The sequence below is a fragment of the Oncorhynchus mykiss genome, chromosome 30 (assembly GCF_013265735.2).
Source record: "Oncorhynchus mykiss isolate Arlee chromosome 30, USDA_OmykA_1.1, whole genome shotgun sequence".
Classification (NCBI taxonomy): domain Eukaryota; kingdom Metazoa; phylum Chordata; class Actinopteri; order Salmoniformes; family Salmonidae; genus Oncorhynchus; species Oncorhynchus mykiss.
Window position 1 is genome coordinate 33358455 of NC_050570.1, and position 21123 is coordinate 33379577.

Sequence of the window (21123 nt, forward strand, 5' to 3'; positions counted from 1 at the left end):
CAGCTCTGCAGAACGGTCACATTTTGCACAGCCACAAAGTCACAACATCTGATTTTAAACATAACATTAACCTTAACCACACTGCTAACCCTAATGCCTAACCCTAACCTTAAATTAGGATCAAAAAGCACATTTTGTTTTCATAAATGTTTACAATATAGCCCATTTTGATTTTGCAGCTGGCACATCTAGCAGAAATCGCTCAGTTCTGCCTCCAGCACCACTCTCATCCCAATAAACGTCAACCTGCTGCAAGTGTGTGTGCGTCCATATATCACACTGTGTTGTACTTTTCATCCATAGCTTAAGGAAAGTTTTATGTACCGCTGTAAATAGGTAACATTCTTTCTCACTCCTTCAGGGATGATGGAGCACCCTTTCATCTCCACCACTGATCTGGCTAACCACATCGAGCGACTTAAGGCCAACGACGGACTCCGCTTCTCACAGGAGTATGAGGTAACTACCCCTGCTCTGCTCTGCCCTGCTGATCACCACTGGCTGTCTACAACTCAGTTCGCTCATATACTGTAGTCTCTGTAGTCTCTAGATCTATAGTCTCTCTCAACGGATTAGCTTCACACTTTGATTATGGCTCACACACTGCCCTGCAACCACTGGCTGTCTTTATCACTACACTCTTAGAAAAAAAAGGTGCTATTTAGGAACTAAAAGGGTTCTTCGGCTGTCCCCATAACCCTTTGAAGAACATTTTTTGGTTCCAGGTAGAACCCTTTCGTGGTCGATGACACAGTCGATGACGTGGCACGCAACCATTGGTTGATGCATAGAACGTCTCGGCAGGGGAACGCAACGCAACCATAGGGCGGATTCTATTATGCTGAGCCAGTGAGATGCCAGTGAGATGTTTTGCTCAATAAGCAGACCAGAGTGGGCCTTCCCCAATCAGAATTTTTTTGGGGGTGTCTCTATGGTGTCTTTATGTCTCTGCCTCGAATTTCTTCACTCTTGTTGGGTCGTGATAGCTAAGATTATCTATTATATTGACAAGATGTTCAAGTAACCGCTCTAACAATGAAAATACATGTCCTAAAATATGGAAGGCAGGCAGCAGGAGACGAGATCAGGTGGGACCATTCTAGCCAGTGAGAGAGCAGATACGTGTGTGAACAACATGCACAGCTAAGTTGCAGAATGGCACGTGTGTCCACTTATAAGAGTGCATTTGTAACAACCTAGACATTATGCTATTTGATCACATAAGCGTCATGTAATTTGACACTCTCTCATCGACTTACATGCAAAAAGATCTGCTTATCTGGCAGGGGCAGATTTTGGACAGAGGTTATCCTCGCGCTTCACCTCTTCCTCTCTGGTGATAGTTTGTGATAGTGATGCACAAGCTAGGCCTATTTGGAACATTGCTCATCTACACACACACTTTGTTCTGCCGTTTGGAATAGAGCGGGAGTCTGTGATTGGTCTCTAACACACACATTTGTATAAGTATAATTCTAATACGGTCATGACCACTCAAAGTGTAGTAGTCGTCAGAGTACCGTCAGAGTGTCTTTAATGTCTTTAATAGGTTATGCATACTGTTTCAATTATGTTTCAGTGGTGAGGGTTGGGAAAGAAGCCCAGACTTTGTCAACTGTTGTCATTTTAAAGGGTGAACTTAGCAATTAGGTAGAATTATGCAAATAGCTAGTAAAAAGTCTGAGCTAAAATTCTCACTCTGGTTTGTATGGGCAACACATACACCTTTCTTCTTAATTGCCTACGATTAGTGATTCATGATCATTGCCAGCTACTGAGTGGTGAGTGCTGCCTTGCGCCAGTCTCTCCCTGCCTGCGCTGTATTCAGACAGGTGAAAACAATGGCAGTTGTTGGTTGATTGTGCCTTACTCTGTTTGGCACATGCTGTCCAACTCAAATGTTTCCTCAGTAGTGGGGACTGATGCCTTTTGCTGACACAGAGGAAGGAAGCCACACCATATGTTCAGGGAGCGTTGAGTCACGCAGAGATGACACATTTAGGATTGGGACTTTGCAAACAATTTATGAGAGGGCTTGGCTGTGTAATGTACGCTGGGGAGTGACGAAAGGTATTAATCAGGCTGTTCACCAGACACAATCACCTCCTAATGTGCCTCGCTAGATTAGGATATCATCGGGAAAAAGAATGGGAGACGCTTTTTGAATACCACTGCATCGTTCAGTTATAGCAAATGATAGGTCTGTTTAACATGTCTTGTGCGTTCGATTCACTGCATTGCCTGTGTGGCTGTTTTTCCCTCGGTGGATCTGTAGACAGGTTCCATAAACAACAACGACAAGCGCACACAACCATGCGTACACACACACACACACACACTGTAAGACTTTTCTGTAATTTCAACAGTAAAACACTGTAGAACGCACAATAAAATACCTTAAATGTCTTTTTACAGATTTAATGATTGTGCATTGTGGGAAAATGTTGTGGGCTGGGAAAGAGTCTGGCTTATTAATGTATTTTAAGACTTGCATTTGAGGCTATATTTGTTGCACTCTTGAGTGAGAATGCTGTATCCACACAAAATGCAGTAATATTCTGTACTTTAAGCTTGAACCCCCCTTCCCCCACTTTGTTATTAGGTAGAATTAAGTAGAATTATGCAAATAGCTAGTAAAAAGTCTGAGCTAAAATTCTCACTCTGGTTTATATGGGCAACACACACACACACACACACACACACACACACACACACACACACACACACACACACACACACACATACACCTTTCTTCATAAGCATACGATGAGTGATTCATGATCACTGCCTGCTACTGAGTGGTGAGTGTTGCCTTGCACTAGTCCAAGACTCTCATTAAGGAATCCTTCATTCTCCTTGCCTGAGCTGTATTCAGACAGGTGAAAACAATTACAGTTGTTAGTTGATTGTGCCTTACTCTGTTTGGCACATGCTGTCCAACTCAAACGTTTCCTCAGTAGTGGGGACTGATGCCTTTTGCTGACACAGAGGAAGGAAGCAACACCATATGTTCAGGGAGCACCGATTCACGCAGAGATGACAGTTTAGGATTGGGAATTTGCAAACAATTTATGAGAGGACTTGTCTGGTAATGTACGCTGGGGAGTGACAGCAGGTATTAATCAGGCTGTTCACCAGACACAATCACCTCCTAATGTGCCTCGCTAGATTAGGATATCATCTGAAAAAGAATGGGAAATGCTTTTTTCTTCAGTTATAGCAAACAATAGGTCTGTTTAACATGTCTAGTGCGTTCGATCTACTGTTATAGCCCATGTGTCTGCTTTTCCCTCGGTGGATCTGTCGACAGCTGACATAAATTACAGCACGCTTACGCGTTGACACACACACACACACACACACACACACACACACACACACACACACACACACACACACACACACACACACACTATGCCTGACAGTGTCTGGCCGAGTGGCTGAAAGACATTATTTGCTGTATTTATCATAGATACAACAGAGTATGCACCCCAAATGGGACCCCATTCCCTATTCAGTGCACTACTTTGGACCATGACTCACAATAAGTTACCATTTGGGAGGCAACCTGAGATGCACCTGTCTCCCGACTCCAGAATACGCCTCTGATTCAACGAGGGCCTGGATGTGATGTTATTTATGTCAACATTTATTGTAAAATGTACAGAAACTTACTGGCAGCAATTGGCCAGTAAGTTACTGTAATTCATTTTACAGTAACAGCTACTGAAAACCATTTTATGGAACCAAAAATGTTACTGTAATTTAAGTAACAGTACCAATTACAATTACAGCATATTACTGTAAATACCCAGTGACATATTACCCAGTGTTCTTTGCAAGTTTTCATTGAAACGTGTACATTTTGGTCATTTAGCGAGTGCACTTGTCCTTACAGCAAGTAAAAATGTTTCTGTAACTGTTAACAAACGCTTCCAACCTGTAGAGATGTTATGCTTGATACCAGAGATCTAAGGCATGAGTTGAAATCGCCAAGAAGCTAACTTCGAAGCAGTGTACCGATGCGTGTATCATTTTATCAGAAGTATGTAATCAATGACGTACGAAGCTTAGTTTGATCACATACTTTTTCAAACCATGTGTTGCAAAATGTGAGATTCCGCTGATTTCACCCTGGTTCCAGTGGGGGGTTTTTTCGATTCCAAGCTGCTTTCAAACACTGACTGGACAGTATATTTCTATATATTTATGATTTTGTACAAAATATTTTTCACCTGACCGGTAGCTTAGCAGGTAGAGTAGGGAACAATGGAACATTCACTGATGTGGGGTTATGCGTTTGAGTCCTGTTGAAGGCACACTATTTAGAAAATTGTTCTTTCTGCATTTCTGTTAAAACAATTTGCATTATTTAGTATAAGCTTCTGTCTTAAGCATCGTAAACATTGCCATAGATTCAGTTTCTGAAAAATAGTCAACTTGAAGGCAAAAAAATGGAAGCATGATGTAAGATGCAAACCTGGTATTCCAACTGATTATAGGCTACCTAAGCCAACGACCATGATATTATGACTGAAACAGAGAAAGAATACCTGTGATAATCGAATGCTGCTATTTATTTCTGACCAGCAGATGTCACTAATGTGCAATGTGAACAGATAATGAAGCTTAGAGTATTTAACCGTTTTTTAGCACAATTTGATGAAAGCGCCAAAGCCTTCAGAAAGCCTCGGTTTCCCATCACTACGAAACTCATAGTGATTACATGGCAAAACAGATGAAAATGACATGGCTAGCCACCATTAAAGGTTTGAGACTTGCTCCCACTCTGATCTGCTCCCTAGATAAATTAAGTTCTTACAGAACTACTACCACATATCAGTTAATTTTGTACAGCATTCTCACTAACGGGTGCAACAAATGTAGAGTCTCTTTCAAGACAAACCTCAAAATATGTTAATGGGTCAGAAACAATATCATACTCTCACTCATGTTTAAAATGCTTTTGGAGCTCCAAAAGGCAGTATGGTACAGTATTCTGAATTACAGTAACATTTCTGGCAACATTTGGCCAGTAATATACTGTAGGTTTTCAGGACAAGGTTTATAAAATTCTTGAAATAGAATATATATTAGTGTATTCTGTACGGTTTCTCACTCACTGGTGCAACAAATATAGCCTCTTACAAGGCAAGCCTTAAATATGTTAATGTCCCAGAGACTCTTTCGCAGCCCACAACAGTTTCCCACAATGCACCATCATTAATTCTGTAATAAACATTTAAGGTATTTTACTGTGCATTCTACAGTAATTTACTGTTGAAATTACTTAAGTCTGATAAAGACAGCAAACAATGTCTTTCAGCCACTCGGCCAGACACTCTCAGCCATAGTGTGTGTGTGTGTGTGTGTGTGCGTGTGTGTGTGTGTGTGTGTGTGTGTGTGTGTGTGTGTGTGTGTGTGTGTGTGTGTGCGCGCGTGCGTGCGTGCGTCACGACTTCCTCTCCTTGATCGGGCGGTGTTCGGCGGTCGACGTCACCGGCTTTCTAGCCATCGCCGCTCCATTTTTCATGTATCCATTTGTTTTGTCTTGTTCCCTGCACACCTGGTTTTCATTCCCCAATCAAATCAAATGTATTTATTCCTCTGTTCCCCATGTTTGTGTGTAGGATTGTTTGTGTTACGTATATTTTGATATTGTGGATATTGTTAGCGCATTACCTTTTTGTCTATGTTCCGTGTTTTGGACACATTTTATGTTACTTTGTGCTGTTATTTGACTGGAATAAAGTGTGCCTGTTCACTACACTCTGCTCTCCTGCACCTGACCTCGCCTCCAATACACACTCCTAACAGTGTTTGTGTGTGTGTGTGTATGTGTGTGTGTGTGTAAGCATGTTTGTACTGTATCAGTGCACGTGTGGGTGGAGTGTTTGTGCATGTTAGCAGGGAAATAGCTAATTATGATCCTGCAATGTATTATCACCCTCCTTAGAGAAGCTGTTTAAATAAAACATGTATTTGTTATGGACACAGAATAGTACACCTTGCTAACTGAAGCAGCAATATAGAAGTATTTTAAGCATCACAAAAGACACAATATAAGTAGTGTATGCCACAAACGGTACCCTGTTCATTATGTCGTGCACTACTTTTGACCAGGGTCCGTAGTGCTCTAGTCAAAGCTAGTGCACTATATATGGAATAATATTGGGCCATTTGGGCCACAGTCAGTTACTGTATGAAGTGTCTTGACAGGATTTGATATCAGCTGAAATACAGGAGCTATTCTTGAAGCATCACCGTGCTGCTGGTTTAGGATGCAGCTTGTGGAAAACACACACACACACACACACGCACACACACAGCTAGTGGAAAACAAGCTAAGGGCTCTTCAAATGTCAAAGTCAATTTTCCTCGCCTATGTAAATTCAGCCTCTTGTGCCAAGCGTTAGCATGGTATCTCTTCCTCACGGAGGTACACATGGTGGCGGCCCTCTGGGCTTTTGTTTTGTGGGTGCCTGTTTTTGTTTCTAAGAGGGATGGAAATGCGGCGGTGTCGGGGAGAGAGCGTGATTGCAGTGGCATCCACGGTAACTGATATTCACATCCACTGGGCGCATTAGCAATAATGTGTGTTGTTTGTCAGAGCAACGCAGCAAAAGCTTTGCCTAACAGGCTGTTAAATAAGATGTGCGCTCAACCTCTCTCACCATTGTCATTGATATGAGCAGACAGACGGGTCCCACATGCCTTCTCAGCCAGCCATTCAGTCAGGAGGAAACAACCAGAATGTGCAGCCTTTTCCTTTGTGTGTGTGTGAGCGAAGAAGAGAGGCTGCGGGAGAGGAGGGAGAGGAGAGGGAGAAAGAGGGCAAGACAGAGAGGGGATAAGGAGAGAGACCGAGAAGGTGAAAGAGAGAGGCGAGACAGTGATGCGGTTGGGGGAGAGCGTATGTATTTGTTTTTCAGTATGATGTGAGATCAGTGATCAGAACAGAATGGTCAATAATGAATAACAATGTAGTGTCTGTCATTATTTAGTTGGACCAGAGCCTTTGTCCAGTGCCAGGGATCGATACAGGGCTCAGATGAATCATCAACCTGCGTAGCCGTGGCTTACCCATGCCCTGCCTACCATATGTTCAGCTCTCCCTCACTGTGTCACATATTGTAGTGTAGACTACTTCTATATACTGTATGTATTTGTACTGTACTCTATACGACATCGTTCCACCAGTAAATATTGTTTCAACTTCTTTCAACGGTCTCTGGACATCTGATTTGTACTAGCTTGTTACAGCATAGATATTTCCTATTTCCTAGGTTTGTGGTTCGACCACGGTGTTATATTCATCCTGAGTGATCTCCCCTCTCTGTGTGGAAGGGCTTGGAGGTCGTGACCTCAGGCTGGGTAGATTCAAGAACACTGATAGAGGTTGTTTCTGCTCTGTTCACCTCCATGACTTCTTGATTTCATCAGCACAGCTCTCCTTGGCCATTAGGTGGCCCAGAGATGGTAGAGCCACGACGGAGAGGTGATTTTATGAATTCAAACAGCCCGGGGGGGAAGGAAGAGTGCTGTGGGATCACATAGGGCTGCTTTTATTACAGAACAGACATTGAAAAGGATGGGGAATGTTCTGGTACCTCCATCATCCTTTAGAATTAAACATACCGAACCTACTTTCCTCACAAAACACTGCAAGGCTATTGAGTTTTGAGAAATATGACAGGAAAAATTACAATGTGTCTCTTCTTCCTCCTCTCTCTATCTCTCTCTCCTTCCCCCTGTCCTTCTTTCTTTCTCCCCTTCTCTCTCTCTCCCTTCTCTCTCCCTTGCACTCTCTCACTCCATCCCCCCTTCATCAGTCCGTAGACCCTGGACAGCAGTTCACGTGGGAACACTCTAACCTGGAAGTAAACAAGCCAAAGAACCGCTATGCAAATGTCATCGCCTACGACCACTCCAGGGTCATCCTCACCTCCGTCGACGGTATGTTTGGTGGATTTGTTGTTGTTGTTGTGAAGTGTTTTCGCTTTTTAATAACTGGATGCGGGGAGGTAATGTGTTATGAAATAAGTGAGCACCTGTCAATAAAACGTTTTTTAGGTGATGTTTTGCTTTTTAGGGAGGGGTGGTGGGAGGTATTGTGATGGTATTAACTAAGTGAGGCTGTCTCAATAAAGAATATCCAAAGCCAAGTCTGCAGACAGTAAGCTCCTACCCACTGCAAAGACATGTCACAACAATATATCTCTCAACCCAATCCCCAGGTGTGACAATGCTTTCTCCCTCACTGTCCGTCTGTCTCAGTTTGGAGTCAGTCAGTGATATAAATGTCATTGCATCCTACTGGTTGTGGATGTGTCTTTCTTCTCTAATGTCTTGTGCTGAGTGGAGCTGTTTCATGCTGTGAAGGGGGTGTTGATACCGTGTTGAAAACCTGCCCGCCTGCTAGGTGACATCCCAAATAGCACCCTATCCCCTGTTTATAGCACACTTCTTTTGGCCAGAGCCCTATGGGCCCTGGTCAAAAGTAGCGCACTATAGGAGATAGTGCCATTTGGGAAGAAGTGATGGAGTGCCATTGCGCTATGGGCGGGGGTCAAAATAAGTGCACTATATAGGGAGCCATTTGGGATGCAACCTGAATGTTTCCAAACACTGCCTTCCTTCACCGTGCTACAGGAGTGCCAGGTAGCGACTACATCAACGCTAACTACATAGACGGCTACAGGAAGCAGAACGACTACATCGCTACACAGGGCCCGCTTCCTGAAACCCTGAGTGACTTCTGGAGGATGGTGTGGGAGCAGAGGACCAACACTATTGTCATGATGACCAGGCTGGAGGAGAAGTCAAGGGTGAGAGACTGAACACGCACACACTGTCTCAGCAATACATTTAAGTCATTTAGGAGACGCCTTTATACAGAGCAATTAGGGTCAAGTGCCTTGCTCAAGGGCACATCAACAGATTTTTCACCTTGTCGTCTCTGGGAATCGAACCAGCAACCTACCGGTTACTGGCCCAACATTCTGAAACGCCAGGCTACCTGCTGACACACGTGCACACACACACACACAATGTCTCAGGACACACACACACAATCCCCCCCCACACACACACACACACACACACACACACACGTCCTGACCATTGATTCACCCTCTGCTGTCATTGACCCTGCACTCACAGACTGTAACAATCCCAGTAGTCTCACCCTTGCTCTCTAATGGACAGAAGGTGTGAGCGTCGACTGTTAGGTGGCAAAATCCTAATCGAGGTATTTGAATAGACTCTGTAAATAACTGACACTCTGACTGCATGGTGGCAGCAAGACAGATGGAAATGTGTCACGCACACACACACACTCACACCAACAAACACCTACTTTCTCTAGCAGGATTAATAACTCTGTACCTAAAGGTCATCCCATAGTGTCACAGCTTCCTGCCAAACTTAACATCACACCTGTCTTTCTGGCCCCATGAAGGGTCAACTCATCATTCAATTACCTTTCACCTTTGAATCTTGGCCCCTGTGTGTCATCATCATCACAGCAAGGTGTCTGCTGGTAATATCCCAACCCCACCGATGTGTCCTCTGATAACCTCCATTTTCACCGGTTTTGTCTAGAAGGAATACAGCTTTTATCAAAATTGACTTTCGTAGCAGATTTAGGATAATTCATGCAGCAGGTTAGGAGTATTAGGTTAAGATTAGGAAAAGGTTTAGGCTTACCTCTAATGCTAAACAATTAAACTTTTGACGTCAATTTAACAAAAGCTGTAGCCATCTAGACATGACAATTTTCACCCCTTTTACTATCAGTCTCACTAGAGAGGAAATTAACGGGAGGGGAGGACCTGAAATAGAACACACCACAGGAATTTATGTGACTGTCCATAGCGACTGACATGGGGATGGCCGGGACGCAGTGACACCCCCTTCACTATGAACAACCAGAGCACAGTACCAACCTTCAATAGTTTTAGGGACAGCAGCCATTTCCAACTGGCACTAGTCTGGGTGGATGTTGGGAAATGTTCCTGTAAAACAGATCAACATAAAACAAATGAAAAAAGGAATATTATTATCTGTGTACATGGTCTGTGTTTGTAAGAAATGTACCAGTTAGCTCTTGACTGTGTGTGTTTGGGATGTTCATTGGAATGTATCCAGGTGGTGACCCTACTGTCCACCAGACTGTCCAATCAAAATGCCCCCTCACAATGCCCTGACCAATGACCCTGGAGCACCAGGCTGCTGTCCAATCACAAAGCCCTGACCAATGGCCCTTTGGAGTAGAGGTCTGGAGGAGAAGAGAGGCACCAGTCATGCTGGCTAGGGTCCCTGGGCCTAGATTCCCCTAGAGATGGGCCACTGAACCCCAGCTGGCAATCTCTCTCTGCTTTCACTCTCTCCCCTCTTTCTCTCTCCTTCTCTCCCTCCAGGACATGGATGACACAGTGGAGCAGAAGCAGTCCAAGCTGTCATCCGTCGCTTAGCCTCAGTCCCTCTCCCATAGCACTAACCCTCTCAGTCCCTGTCCTATAATACTGACCCTCTCAGTCCCTGTCCCATTTCACCAAAACACTAGGCCCCTCAGGCAGATTTAGTCCCTGTCCTATCAACCTACTGTAACTCTGTGTCAATGCTCTTAGGCTAAAGCTATGCTCAGAGATATTCATTGTTCAGTGTCTGCGAGTGGAAGTCTCTCCTCTCATCCTCCAGGACAGGGAAAATTACACAGTGGAGCAGAAGCAGCTCAAGCTGTTCTCTTTAGATCAGCCCCAGTCCCTTACTGTCCCATTACCCGAACACTAGCCCCTTCTCTCACCCCTAGTCCTTGCCACTGTTCCTTTACTGTGACTGCAGTGTCAGTAATGCTATTCTACACTGAGGATGAACTTCATTGTTCTTTGCCTGTGTGTGTACAGGTGAAGTGTGACCAGTACTGGCCCAGTCGGGGTACAGAGACCTATGGGATGATCCAGGTGACCATGTTGGACACTGTGGAGCTGGCTACCTATAGCGTACGCACCTTCACCCTCTATAAGGTAAGAGCCACACATGTAGAGGTATAGTATGTGTTGTAGCCCAAGAGTAACCAGCTCTTGACCAGCTGGAGGGCAATGATCCCGGAATGTTTTCTTGAGCTTTTATCAAATCTCTTGCTAGCTAACTCGGTGTTGTAAATATAAATGTTTGTCATAGAGACTACCCAGAATGTGGCCACCAGTGTGCGTTTGTGGTGTTCTGATACGTTGCTCTACCAGAATGGCTCCAGTGAGAAGAGAGAGGTTCGTCAGTTCCAGTTCATGGCCTGGCCGGACCATGGAGTGCCTGAGTACCCCACCCCCACCTTGGCCTTCCTGCGCAGGGTCAAGGCTTGCAACCCGACAGATGCAGGGCCCATGGTGGTCCACTGCAGGTAACCCCCATCTTAGACACATCTCCTTCACTGCAAACATCTGGAATGAAGTCAATAAAACTGCCCAAGAACAGGGTTCACTGAAGTTGCGCTGTTGAGGCTCTTTCCACTGGTGGAAATAAGCCTAAGCCAGAACCATCTCACAGATATGTGACTTTTCCCATACAAAAGCCACACACATTCAGATGCACACACACACACACGCATACCGACACAACACAAACCTACACTTTACACACACACACACACTTTTACACACATCATTTGCTGTTGTTATTTATATCCGGATGCCTAGTCATTTTACCCTTCCTTCATTTACATATCTACCTCAAATACCTTGTACCTCTGCACATTGATCTGGTACTGGCACTCCCTGTATACTGCATAGCTCCATTCTTGTGTATTTATTTCCTTCCTCGTGTTACTATTTGATTTCTATAATTATTTTCATTATTTTGAAACTCTGCATCGTTGGGAAGGGCTCATAAGCGAGCACTTCCCCGTAAAGTCTACACCAGTTGTATTCGGCGCATGTGACACATTCTTTTTTAGTCCATTTGTTCCTGTCAGTGTACTGTACATGGCTCTATAGTTACAGTTTCCTGTCTGTGTAATAGTTACAGTGCTCTGTCCGTCCCCACAGTGCTGGTGTAGGGCGGACCGGTTGCTTCATCGTGATCGAAGCCATGCTGGAGCGTATGAAGCATGAGAAGTCTGTGGATATCTACGGTCATGTGACGTGTATGAGAGCTCAGAGGAACTACATGGTGCAGACGGAGGACCAGTACGTCTTCATCCACGAGGCCCTGCTAGAGGCAGCCACCTGCGGTAACACAGAGGTCCCTGCACGCAACCTGTACGCACACATCCAGAAGCTCACCCAGGTCACGCCCGGAGGCACCGTTTCCGCCATGGAGCTAGAGTTCAAGGTAGAGTAACAAAACATGGAGTTTGAGAATAAGGCAACAGCCCTGCTTTGTAGCCTGGTCCCAGATGGAAACAACGACCATAGCAGTTGGAAGGACAGTGCAAACAGTGTGGTAGCAGCCTGTCTCATTGTACATTACAGTTCAGTTCCATGTTATGAACTTAACTAGAAGATTGTTGGAGTGCAGCCTTGAAATCAGACTCGAATGCTAGGGACTTGGGAATTGACTGGTTATGCTAGAGTTTAAGTGACATGACTACAAAATTACATGACTACAGTTACTAACTGGGGCATTTAGTTAGGAAACAACAGAGTTGTTGTTGTTGTTTCGGTGTGTACGATGCAGTGGGGGCAGGAAGTTAATGTCTTAGTGTGTTTGGAACAAGGAGTAGGAGAAGAAAAGGAGGAGGAGGAGGAGGAGGAATTTTCCTCACCCTCACACTAACTCTTAGGAGGGGTGTTCTGTTTCAGAGGCTAATCTTCTGGACTGGGGATGAGAGACTGAGAATGAGGAAGGGAGGAAGAGAAGAGAGAGGCTCGGGGGATGGAGAGACAGAGAGAAAGAGAGTGATCTAGTGAGGGAGGAGTGTTGGGGCAGGCTGACCGGCTGACAGCCTGTAGATAAAGCCTCAGTGGGTTGGAGAGCTGATGCATCCTGGGATTGGGCTTGGGCCTATACCACTGGGCTCCAACGACTGTATTGGTCCCCCTCAGATACTCACTGTCTGCATCCCAAGTGGTACCCTATTCCCTATATAGTGCACTACTTTTGACCAGGGCCCATAGGGCTCTGAGTAGTGCGCTATGTAGGGATTAGGGTGCCATTTGGGGTGCAACCACTCACAGCCTCCCGCCATAGGAAAACAAAACTGCTCTAACCAGCCTCCTTCTGGGGTACTCACCACCATAACCGAAATGATGTGGGTCAAACTTGTTCAGCAAGCAGGATGATTGTAAATCCGCAGCGAGTATAATTAGGTTTTGATGCTCAGTACCACTCGCAAATTTGTTTCGCAAGCAAGGTCTGAAATGTATACTTTTCTTTTTAACTACTGACAGAGAATCACATTAAGAGGACCCTGTCAGCAAAGCCAGCAAAAATATAAAAACTATCCCCCTCTCATTTGGGAGAAAATGCTTTTACATTTTAAAAGTTTGCTTTGGTTTTGGATTGCTATTCCATAGCTTTCACATGGATATACTGTAGGCCTGTGCATCTCTCTTAACAGCCGTCTCAAATGTTGTGTGAGTATTTGTTTTCGACTCCCTGACGTCTCCGTATGTGGCTGTGGCGTCGACACTTAGGGTGAGTTTAAAGGAGAGAGAGCTCGGCGTTGCCAGTGTCAGCAGGCAGTTATTTGAAGATGGAGAACATAGGGGCTTGACTCAAAGCTCATCATTTTCATGCATCAATAATAGTGTTAGCCCCTATGCCCTCCAAAATCCCTGCCCATATACAGCAGCGCTAGGCTGGCTGGGATCCCTGGCTTTACAACTTTGAAGGAAGGAAGGTGGGCATCAGGGACAAGCTGTGGCAACAGTCGTCGTCGGGTTAGAGGCAATTTGACTGCACCCCGTGGGTGCACTCCAGTCCAGTAATTATAGGGTAAGGGTTGGTGTTTCTCTACAGTAGCGCACAGTTCTTTAATCTGGGCCATGTTTTTAATCCATGCATCCATCCATGCATCCCTCAACAGTATACCAAAACAAGTGGCGGGGCTGCCATTTTGCCCAAAAACATCCCAGATTGTATCTTAAATCTGTCCATTCCTCTTCCCTTCCTTCTCCAGAAACTGTCTAACTCTAAAGCACATACCTCAAGATTCATCAGCGCCAACCTCCCCTGTAACAAGTTCAAGAACCGGCTGGTGAACATCATGCCTTTTGAGTCCACCCGCGTGTATCTGCAGCCTATCAGAGGTGTGGAGGGCTCCGACTACATTAACGCCAGCTTCATCGATGGATACAGGTGAGAGAGAGGGAGATGAGGAAAGGAGAGAAGGAGGGACGAGAAGAGAGGAGAGGAGGAGAGGGGGTAGAGTAGAGGAGGGGGAGGGCAGAGAAAGAGAGGAGATTCAAACTGTGAAAATGAGACATTAAATATTCTGAAGACTAGAATAAGTGAGATGGAGGATGGTGAGAATAGAGGAGATGAAATAGAAATGGAGAAGACCGAATCCATCCTGCAGACACAGCTCCTCTAATGAGCAAGGAGGTGGACCTTTCCTGCAGCGGCTGACAGCAGTGGATTATGGTGTGACATGGAGACCAGTGTTTTCCTGTCTGTCTCCCTTGTTGTGTCAGTTGTCAGGGCAAATTGGTCATAGTGGCAGTACTGTCCATTGCTTGCCACATTTCTCCCGTGGTAAATAAATAGTCTGTTTGTGACAGGTGACAAACTACTCCTGGAAGAGGAATAAAGTTATTGCTCATTGTGATGACTCTGTTCTTGTCTGCTGATTCCCACATTCCTTTACTGTATGGGAAACACTCTTTTAAAGACATTTGTTGATATTTGGAAAAATAACAGTGAAATGAAGCACCTGTTCTTACTGAGATGGATGGGAAGGTTTTGAGAATTCCGTAATATACAGCTGGGTGTGTGCGTGCAAGTGAGCATTAATGTGTGCACAGAGATGGGCAGTATTTCTGTTGAATATATTTGAAATACGTATTTTGTATTTACAATTTTATTTGCCTGAACTACAATCCAATGTGTTTTGTAACGAGATACTTTCGAGAGCTGTAATTGGTATTTTCCAAATACCAAAATACTTTTCAATACCATTTTTTTTTTTATATAGCGGTTCATTGGTATCAGACGTCTGATGGCACTATGGTGTGATAAGTGTGTCTGTTAGGAGACACTCTTATGTAGGGAATCTTACAGGCAGTGCATTCATCTAAGGTAAATAAAAAAGACATATCGCAGTCATAGCAAGCAACAAGTCTCTGTCACCATTACTGAGAGTGATGTTGTTTTTAACGGGTCGACTTGCTAATCTATTTTTGTATTTTAAAAGAAATACAATGCTTTGTAAACGTATGTTGTAATTTATTTTGATATGTTGGTCTTTAGGGTATTTTGTAATTGTTCTTTGTGATTTTTGCCAATTCCTGTGTGGGCGCGTGTGTATAGTTGAGTGTGAAAGTGTGTGTGAGGTGCTTGGGGGCTTCTGTTCAGGTATTGTCCCATATATTAATACCTAATCAGAGTGGTCCCATAGAGAGTCTCCTTCATGGAAGTGTAAACACTGTAATTGGCAATAATCCACAATGCTACAACACACTAATGAGTGAATGTCTGAATGAATAGGAGCTTTCCTCCTTTTTGGAGGATTTGTTGAGGGTTTTCTATTTGGATTTCCTCATTCAACCTCTCATCACACACACACACACACACATTAGCAAGCAAGCAAACACACACACACCTCCTCTGTGCCTAATAATGTCCCTGGGGCTGCCCCACCTGAGGGAGAGAAGGGAAAGAAGAGAGGAGGAGGGGGAGAAGGAAGGTGAATGTAATTCCTCTTTAATTCATGTAGCGGTAATTAAGAGTGACAGAGAGGTGTTGGCTTGTGTCCAAAATGGCACACTATTCCCTATATAGTGCACTTTTGATCAAAAGTAGAGCACTATATAGGGAATAGGGTGCCATTTGGGACTGATTGTAGGTGTTAGTATTCTATTGCGTGGGAGGCAGGCAGGCATCACATCTTTAAAGTGCCAGAGGGGATCAGAATGACTTAGGGGAATGAAGAAGGTGAGGATAATGATGATGACGCAATGATGATGATGTCATTCTGGTTAAGTTTCTGATATCCTGAGGTGGTAATTCAAACTATCTAGTCTCTTGCCAGCTATGCCACTGACATAACGATGTTGTGCACACCAGACATTACATACATACCAAGCACTGTCTTGGCAGAGCAAGGATCTCTATACATGCCTGTTAATTTCTTTATTGCTATTGCTATGTCAGAACACTAAGAATCCAATAATTTAGCTGAAGAAACTGAATATCCTTGTGTCAGTCAAACCTATCAGATGTTAGAGACCCTTTGAACATTGTGCTGAGGCTGTTCTTAGTTGTTACTCAGAAAAGTAAGGGCAAAGATAGGTAGAACTCACAATTCCAGCAGCACCTTCGCTAGATATAACTCACAATTCCAGCAGCACCTTAGATAGATAGAACTCACAATCCAGCAGCACCTTAGATAGATAGAAATCACAATTCCAGCAGCACCTTATACTGTACTTCATGCCTCATATAGAATGCACTGTCTGTCTCTGTATGGTTGTATAAGCAATGATGTATGGCTATACTGTATCCTCCTGTAGCCTATAACATGGAGGAGCAGACCATATAGCTGCTGTAATCTCATGGTCGCTCATTTCCTGCTGTGTGTGTGTGTGTGTGTGTGTGTGTGTGTGTGTGTGTGTGTGTGTGTGTGTGTGTGTGTGTTTGTCTGGCCGTATGAATGTATGCGTCTTGGGCTGACTCTCACATGTTTGTCGGGATTCCTGACAGAAACGTAATCACATTAACGCCACTACTCCCACAGCTTCACACTGCCCTCTACTGTTGATCTAGTGGAACTGGATCCCAGCTGCAACGCTGCGGTTCTCACTGCCTTGAAGAGAATAGGAACTTAATTTGTCAGCAGCATAACATAATGAAAATACACCAAGCCCAGACCCCATTATCAGCACAAGGGCCTCTCAGATCACAGTAGGACCACACAGGGCTCAGCGTGGATACTCTAGGTCTATGGGGATGTATTGAAGTGTACCTGATATCCTTTGTAGTTATGATGTTATCCTGACTCCCTGTGTCATGGCCTTTCCTGTATCCTGACGTAACTCGTGTTCCGTGTCTCTCAGGCAACAGAAGGCCTACATAGCCACCCAGGGCCCGCTAGCAGAGACCACAGAGGACTTCTGGAGGATGCTGTGGGAACACAACTCTACCATTGTCGTCATGCTCACCAAACTCAGAGAGATGGGACGGGTGAGTGGCATAGATACTGTACATACACTGTTAATACAAGCACACACAAACACACGCATGCATGGACACACACACACTAATGGATGGAATTGTTGATATGACAGTTCTGTCATTGTTTTCTGTTTCTTAGGAAAAGTGCCATCAGTACTGGCCTGCTGAGCGCTCTGCTAGGTACCAGTACTTTGTAGTGGACCCCATGGCTGAGTACAACATGCCCCAGTACATCCTCCGAGAGTTCAAGGTCACAGACGCCAGGGTAAGTCCATCTCTCCATCCATCCTCCCTCTTCTCCCTAGTGACGTATATCTCTCTCTGCTCTATGCAAAGGGCTAATTTTTGTACATAGCTGTACGCTAAGCATATTTTCCCAGTGAATTGTTTGTACACATATAATTATCTCTGCACTGTGGTTATGTTCTGATGTTCTGTGTGTAGAAATAGTTTCTGCACGTTACAGTAAAGACATTAGTAGCTTGAGAACACACTAAAACAATACTGGTAACATTACTCAAATTCTGTGGGTATAATGCTTTATGTAGCTGTATAAGCATGTATGAGCCTTTATAATGTCTAATAATAAGGCTTAAAGAAAATACTCACTTTATGCCCATCATCCATTCCTCACCACCTCTAAGGATGGCCAGTCCAGGACCATTCGGCAGTTCCAATTCACTGATTGGCCAGAACAAGGGGTGCCAAAAACTGGAGAGGGCTTTATCGACTTCATTGGCCAAGTGCATAAAACCAAGGAACAGTTCGGACAGGATGGACCCATCTCTGTGCACTGCAGGTAAGGGACACCAATGATAATTACCATTGTGTGTGTGTTTATGCATACGTGTGTGTATTTATGCATACGTGTGTGTGTGTGTGTGTGTGTGTGTGTGTGTGTGCTCGTGTGTGCGCATCTACTGTGTATAACCCTCTCTTTGCTCCTCCACAGTGCTGGTGTTGGGCGGACTGGTGTGTTCATCACCCTGAGTATCGTGCTGGAGAGGATGAGGTACGAGGGGGTGGTGGACATCTTCCATACCGCCAAAACACTGAGGACCCAGAGACCTGCCATGGTGCAGACAGAGGTACAATGCAGTCACAACGCTACAGTATGTTGGGATAGACTGGTTAGAGAGGGGATAGGACTATATAGAATCAGATTTATATTGTGTGATGTCCTGTCATGATACTGTGCCATAATGTTAGAGGAAGGTAGGCAGATATCGGGAGGAAACTGGGATGTGGGGTTAGATTAATAAAGTGTAGTTATTTCAACATATTGCTACGAATACTCTCCTAGGCAAATGCAGAACTATTAAATCAAATCAAATTTTATTTGTCACATGCGCCGAATACAACAGGTCATCTTACCGTGAAATGCTTACTTACGAGCCCTTAACCAACAATGCAGTTCAAGAAATAGGGTTCAGAAAATATTTACTAAATAAACGAATATAAAAAGTAACATAATAAAATAACAATAACGAGGCTATATACAGGGGGTACTGGTACCGAGTCAATGTGCGGTGGTACAGTTGAGTTGAGGTAATTTGTCCATGTAGGTCGGGGTAACGTGGCTCTATTTGTGATTGTAGATCACTCTCTTGACCGACACTGCTCTGCCCCTCTTTGTTTCCCTCCCAGGACCAGTACCAGTTGTGCTACAGGGCAGCTCTGGAGTACCTTGGCAGCTTTGACCACTATGCAACATAATCACTCTCAGAATGCACTGGGACTCCTGGGGTTCCGGAGCGCCGCCAGTGTGTCCCTTCTGAGCCATATACACCCGGCTGACAAAGTCCAGAAACTGCCTGAGGGGGGAAGGGAGAGGGGGGAGGAAGAAGGGAGAGGGGTGAGGAGGAGAGAGAGAGAGAGCACAAGTCTGACTGGGCGACCTTCAATCAGGTGGAGCAGTACTCCTGGACTGACTGGCATAATAAACCTGCTTTAAAACCCTCCACTACTAAAATCTACTCCTCAAGAAATTATCTAAATGCTCAGTGTGCTTCATTCTGACGTCTCTATACGTAATGCACACAACATAAAATCACTATTTCTGCCTCCTACTACTGCTGATATAGCAACGGTTATTTTTCTGCTTTTATTATGCATCAATATCAAAATTATTACCCATTATAAGTATGTGATTATTATTATTATTATTTTGAATTTATTGTCTAATCATTTATACTTTGGTTATTGTATGTCTTAACGTGTCTTATTTTAAATTAATTACTTGTCTTTTTTTGCACAAGGGACATGAATTTTTAATATGCTCCGAGTTATTATTAATACTGGAGACGTATGCATACTCAGAGCTGCTAATAATAATTTTATTTTTTACCATAATTATAATATTCTAAAGTTCGCTATTCTCTGGTAGTATTCAGTGGTATATGGGGGACAATCTTTTATACACCTTTTCACTTCCTGGTACTTTACAAAACGACCAGCCATCTCCACAAAAAGAGATCAAACACATACACCAGAGTTAGTGGACTACTATAAAATAAACCTATATACAGTGCATTTGGAAAGTATTCAGACCCCTTGACTTTTTCCACATTTTGTTACGTTGCCATTCTAGCATGGAATAAAAACTTGTTTTCGCCCCATCACTCTACACACTATACCCCATAATGACAAAGCAAAAACAGGTTTGTAGAAATGTTTGCAAATGTATATATAAAAAAACAGACCATTTAAATAAGTATTCAGACCCTTTATTAAGTACTTTGTTGAAGCACCTTTGGCAGCAATTACAGCCTCGAGTCTTCTTGGGTATGAGGCTACAAGCTTGGCACACTTGTACTTGGGGAGTTTCTCCCATTCTTCTCTGCAGATTCAAGGACATTCAGAGACTTGTTCCGAAGCCACTCCTGCGTTGTCTTGACTGTTTGCTGAAAGTCGTTGTCCTGTTGGAAGGTGAAGCTTCGCCCCAGTCTGAGGTCTTCATCAAGGATCTCTCTGTACTTTGCTCTGTTCATCTTTCCCTCGATCCTGACAAGTCTCCCAGTCCCTGCCTCTGAAAAGGACATATTTTTACCTTGTCAGCTCGGGGATTCGATCCAGCAACCATTTGGCTACTGGCCCAACACTCTAACCACTAGGCTACTTGCCAAATTATGGAGGCCATTGTGTTCTTGGGGACCTTCAATGCTGCAGATATTTGTTGGCACCCTTCCCCAGATCTGTGCCTCAACACAATCCTGTCTCGGCGCTCTATGGACAATTCCTTCGACCTCATGGCTTGGTTTTTGCTCTGACATGCACTTTCAACTGTGGGGCCTTATATGGACGGGCGTGTGCCTTTCCAAATCATGTCCAATCAATTGAATTTAATACATGTGGACTCCAATCAAGTTGTGGAAACATCTCAAGGATGATCAATGGAAACAGGATGCAGCTGAGCTCAATTTTGGTCTCAGCCTGTTTCAAAGGGTCTGAATACTTATAAGGTTTTAAAATAGAATATATTTGCAAAAAATTCTAAAAACCTATTTTCGCTTTGTTATTATGGGATATTGCGTGTAGATTGATTAAATTATTTATTTATTTAGTTCATCAATTTTAGAATAAGGCTGTAATGTAACAAAATCGGAATACTATCTGAGTCTGAATACTTTCCAAATGCACTGTATGGTTAAAAAACTGAATAGGCTAATCTTGATGACTTTTGAAAAATCTGCCATGTACAGATACCCAATAACTGTTTACTGTGATTTTCTCAATGCCTGTCGCTCAAAGAGCTCCGGTCCAAACTCTAGACACAGCGAAAGAAATACAGAA

At 44.0% G+C, this 21123-nt stretch overlaps 1 protein-coding gene across 9 annotated transcripts in view; it reads left to right on the plus strand.

The window, feature by feature from the left end:
* LOC110521733 (receptor-type tyrosine-protein phosphatase F) overlaps positions 1 to 19973 on the plus strand; it is a 338288-nt gene extending 318315 nt beyond the window's left edge. For all 9 annotated transcript variants that reach the window (XM_036968461.1, XM_036968462.1, XM_036968463.1 and 6 more), the window contains 12 exons: positions 362 to 459; positions 7833 to 7956; positions 8653 to 8828; positions 10908 to 11027; positions 11247 to 11401; positions 12045 to 12330; positions 14120 to 14298; positions 17214 to 17340; positions 17471 to 17596; positions 17976 to 18130; positions 18284 to 18419; positions 18979 to 19973. In XM_036968461.1, coding sequence (XP_036824356.1) covers positions 362 to 459; positions 7833 to 7956; positions 8653 to 8828; positions 10908 to 11027; positions 11247 to 11401; positions 12045 to 12330; positions 14120 to 14298; positions 17214 to 17340; positions 17471 to 17596; positions 17976 to 18130; positions 18284 to 18419; positions 18979 to 19047 — 1751 coding nt within the window. In that variant the 3' untranslated portion in view covers positions 19048 to 19973. The remainder of the gene's footprint in view (positions 1 to 361; positions 460 to 7832; positions 7957 to 8652; positions 8829 to 10907; positions 11028 to 11246; positions 11402 to 12044; positions 12331 to 14119; positions 14299 to 17213; positions 17341 to 17470; positions 17597 to 17975; positions 18131 to 18283; positions 18420 to 18978) is intronic.
* Positions 19974 to 21123: the final 1150 nt, after the last annotated feature.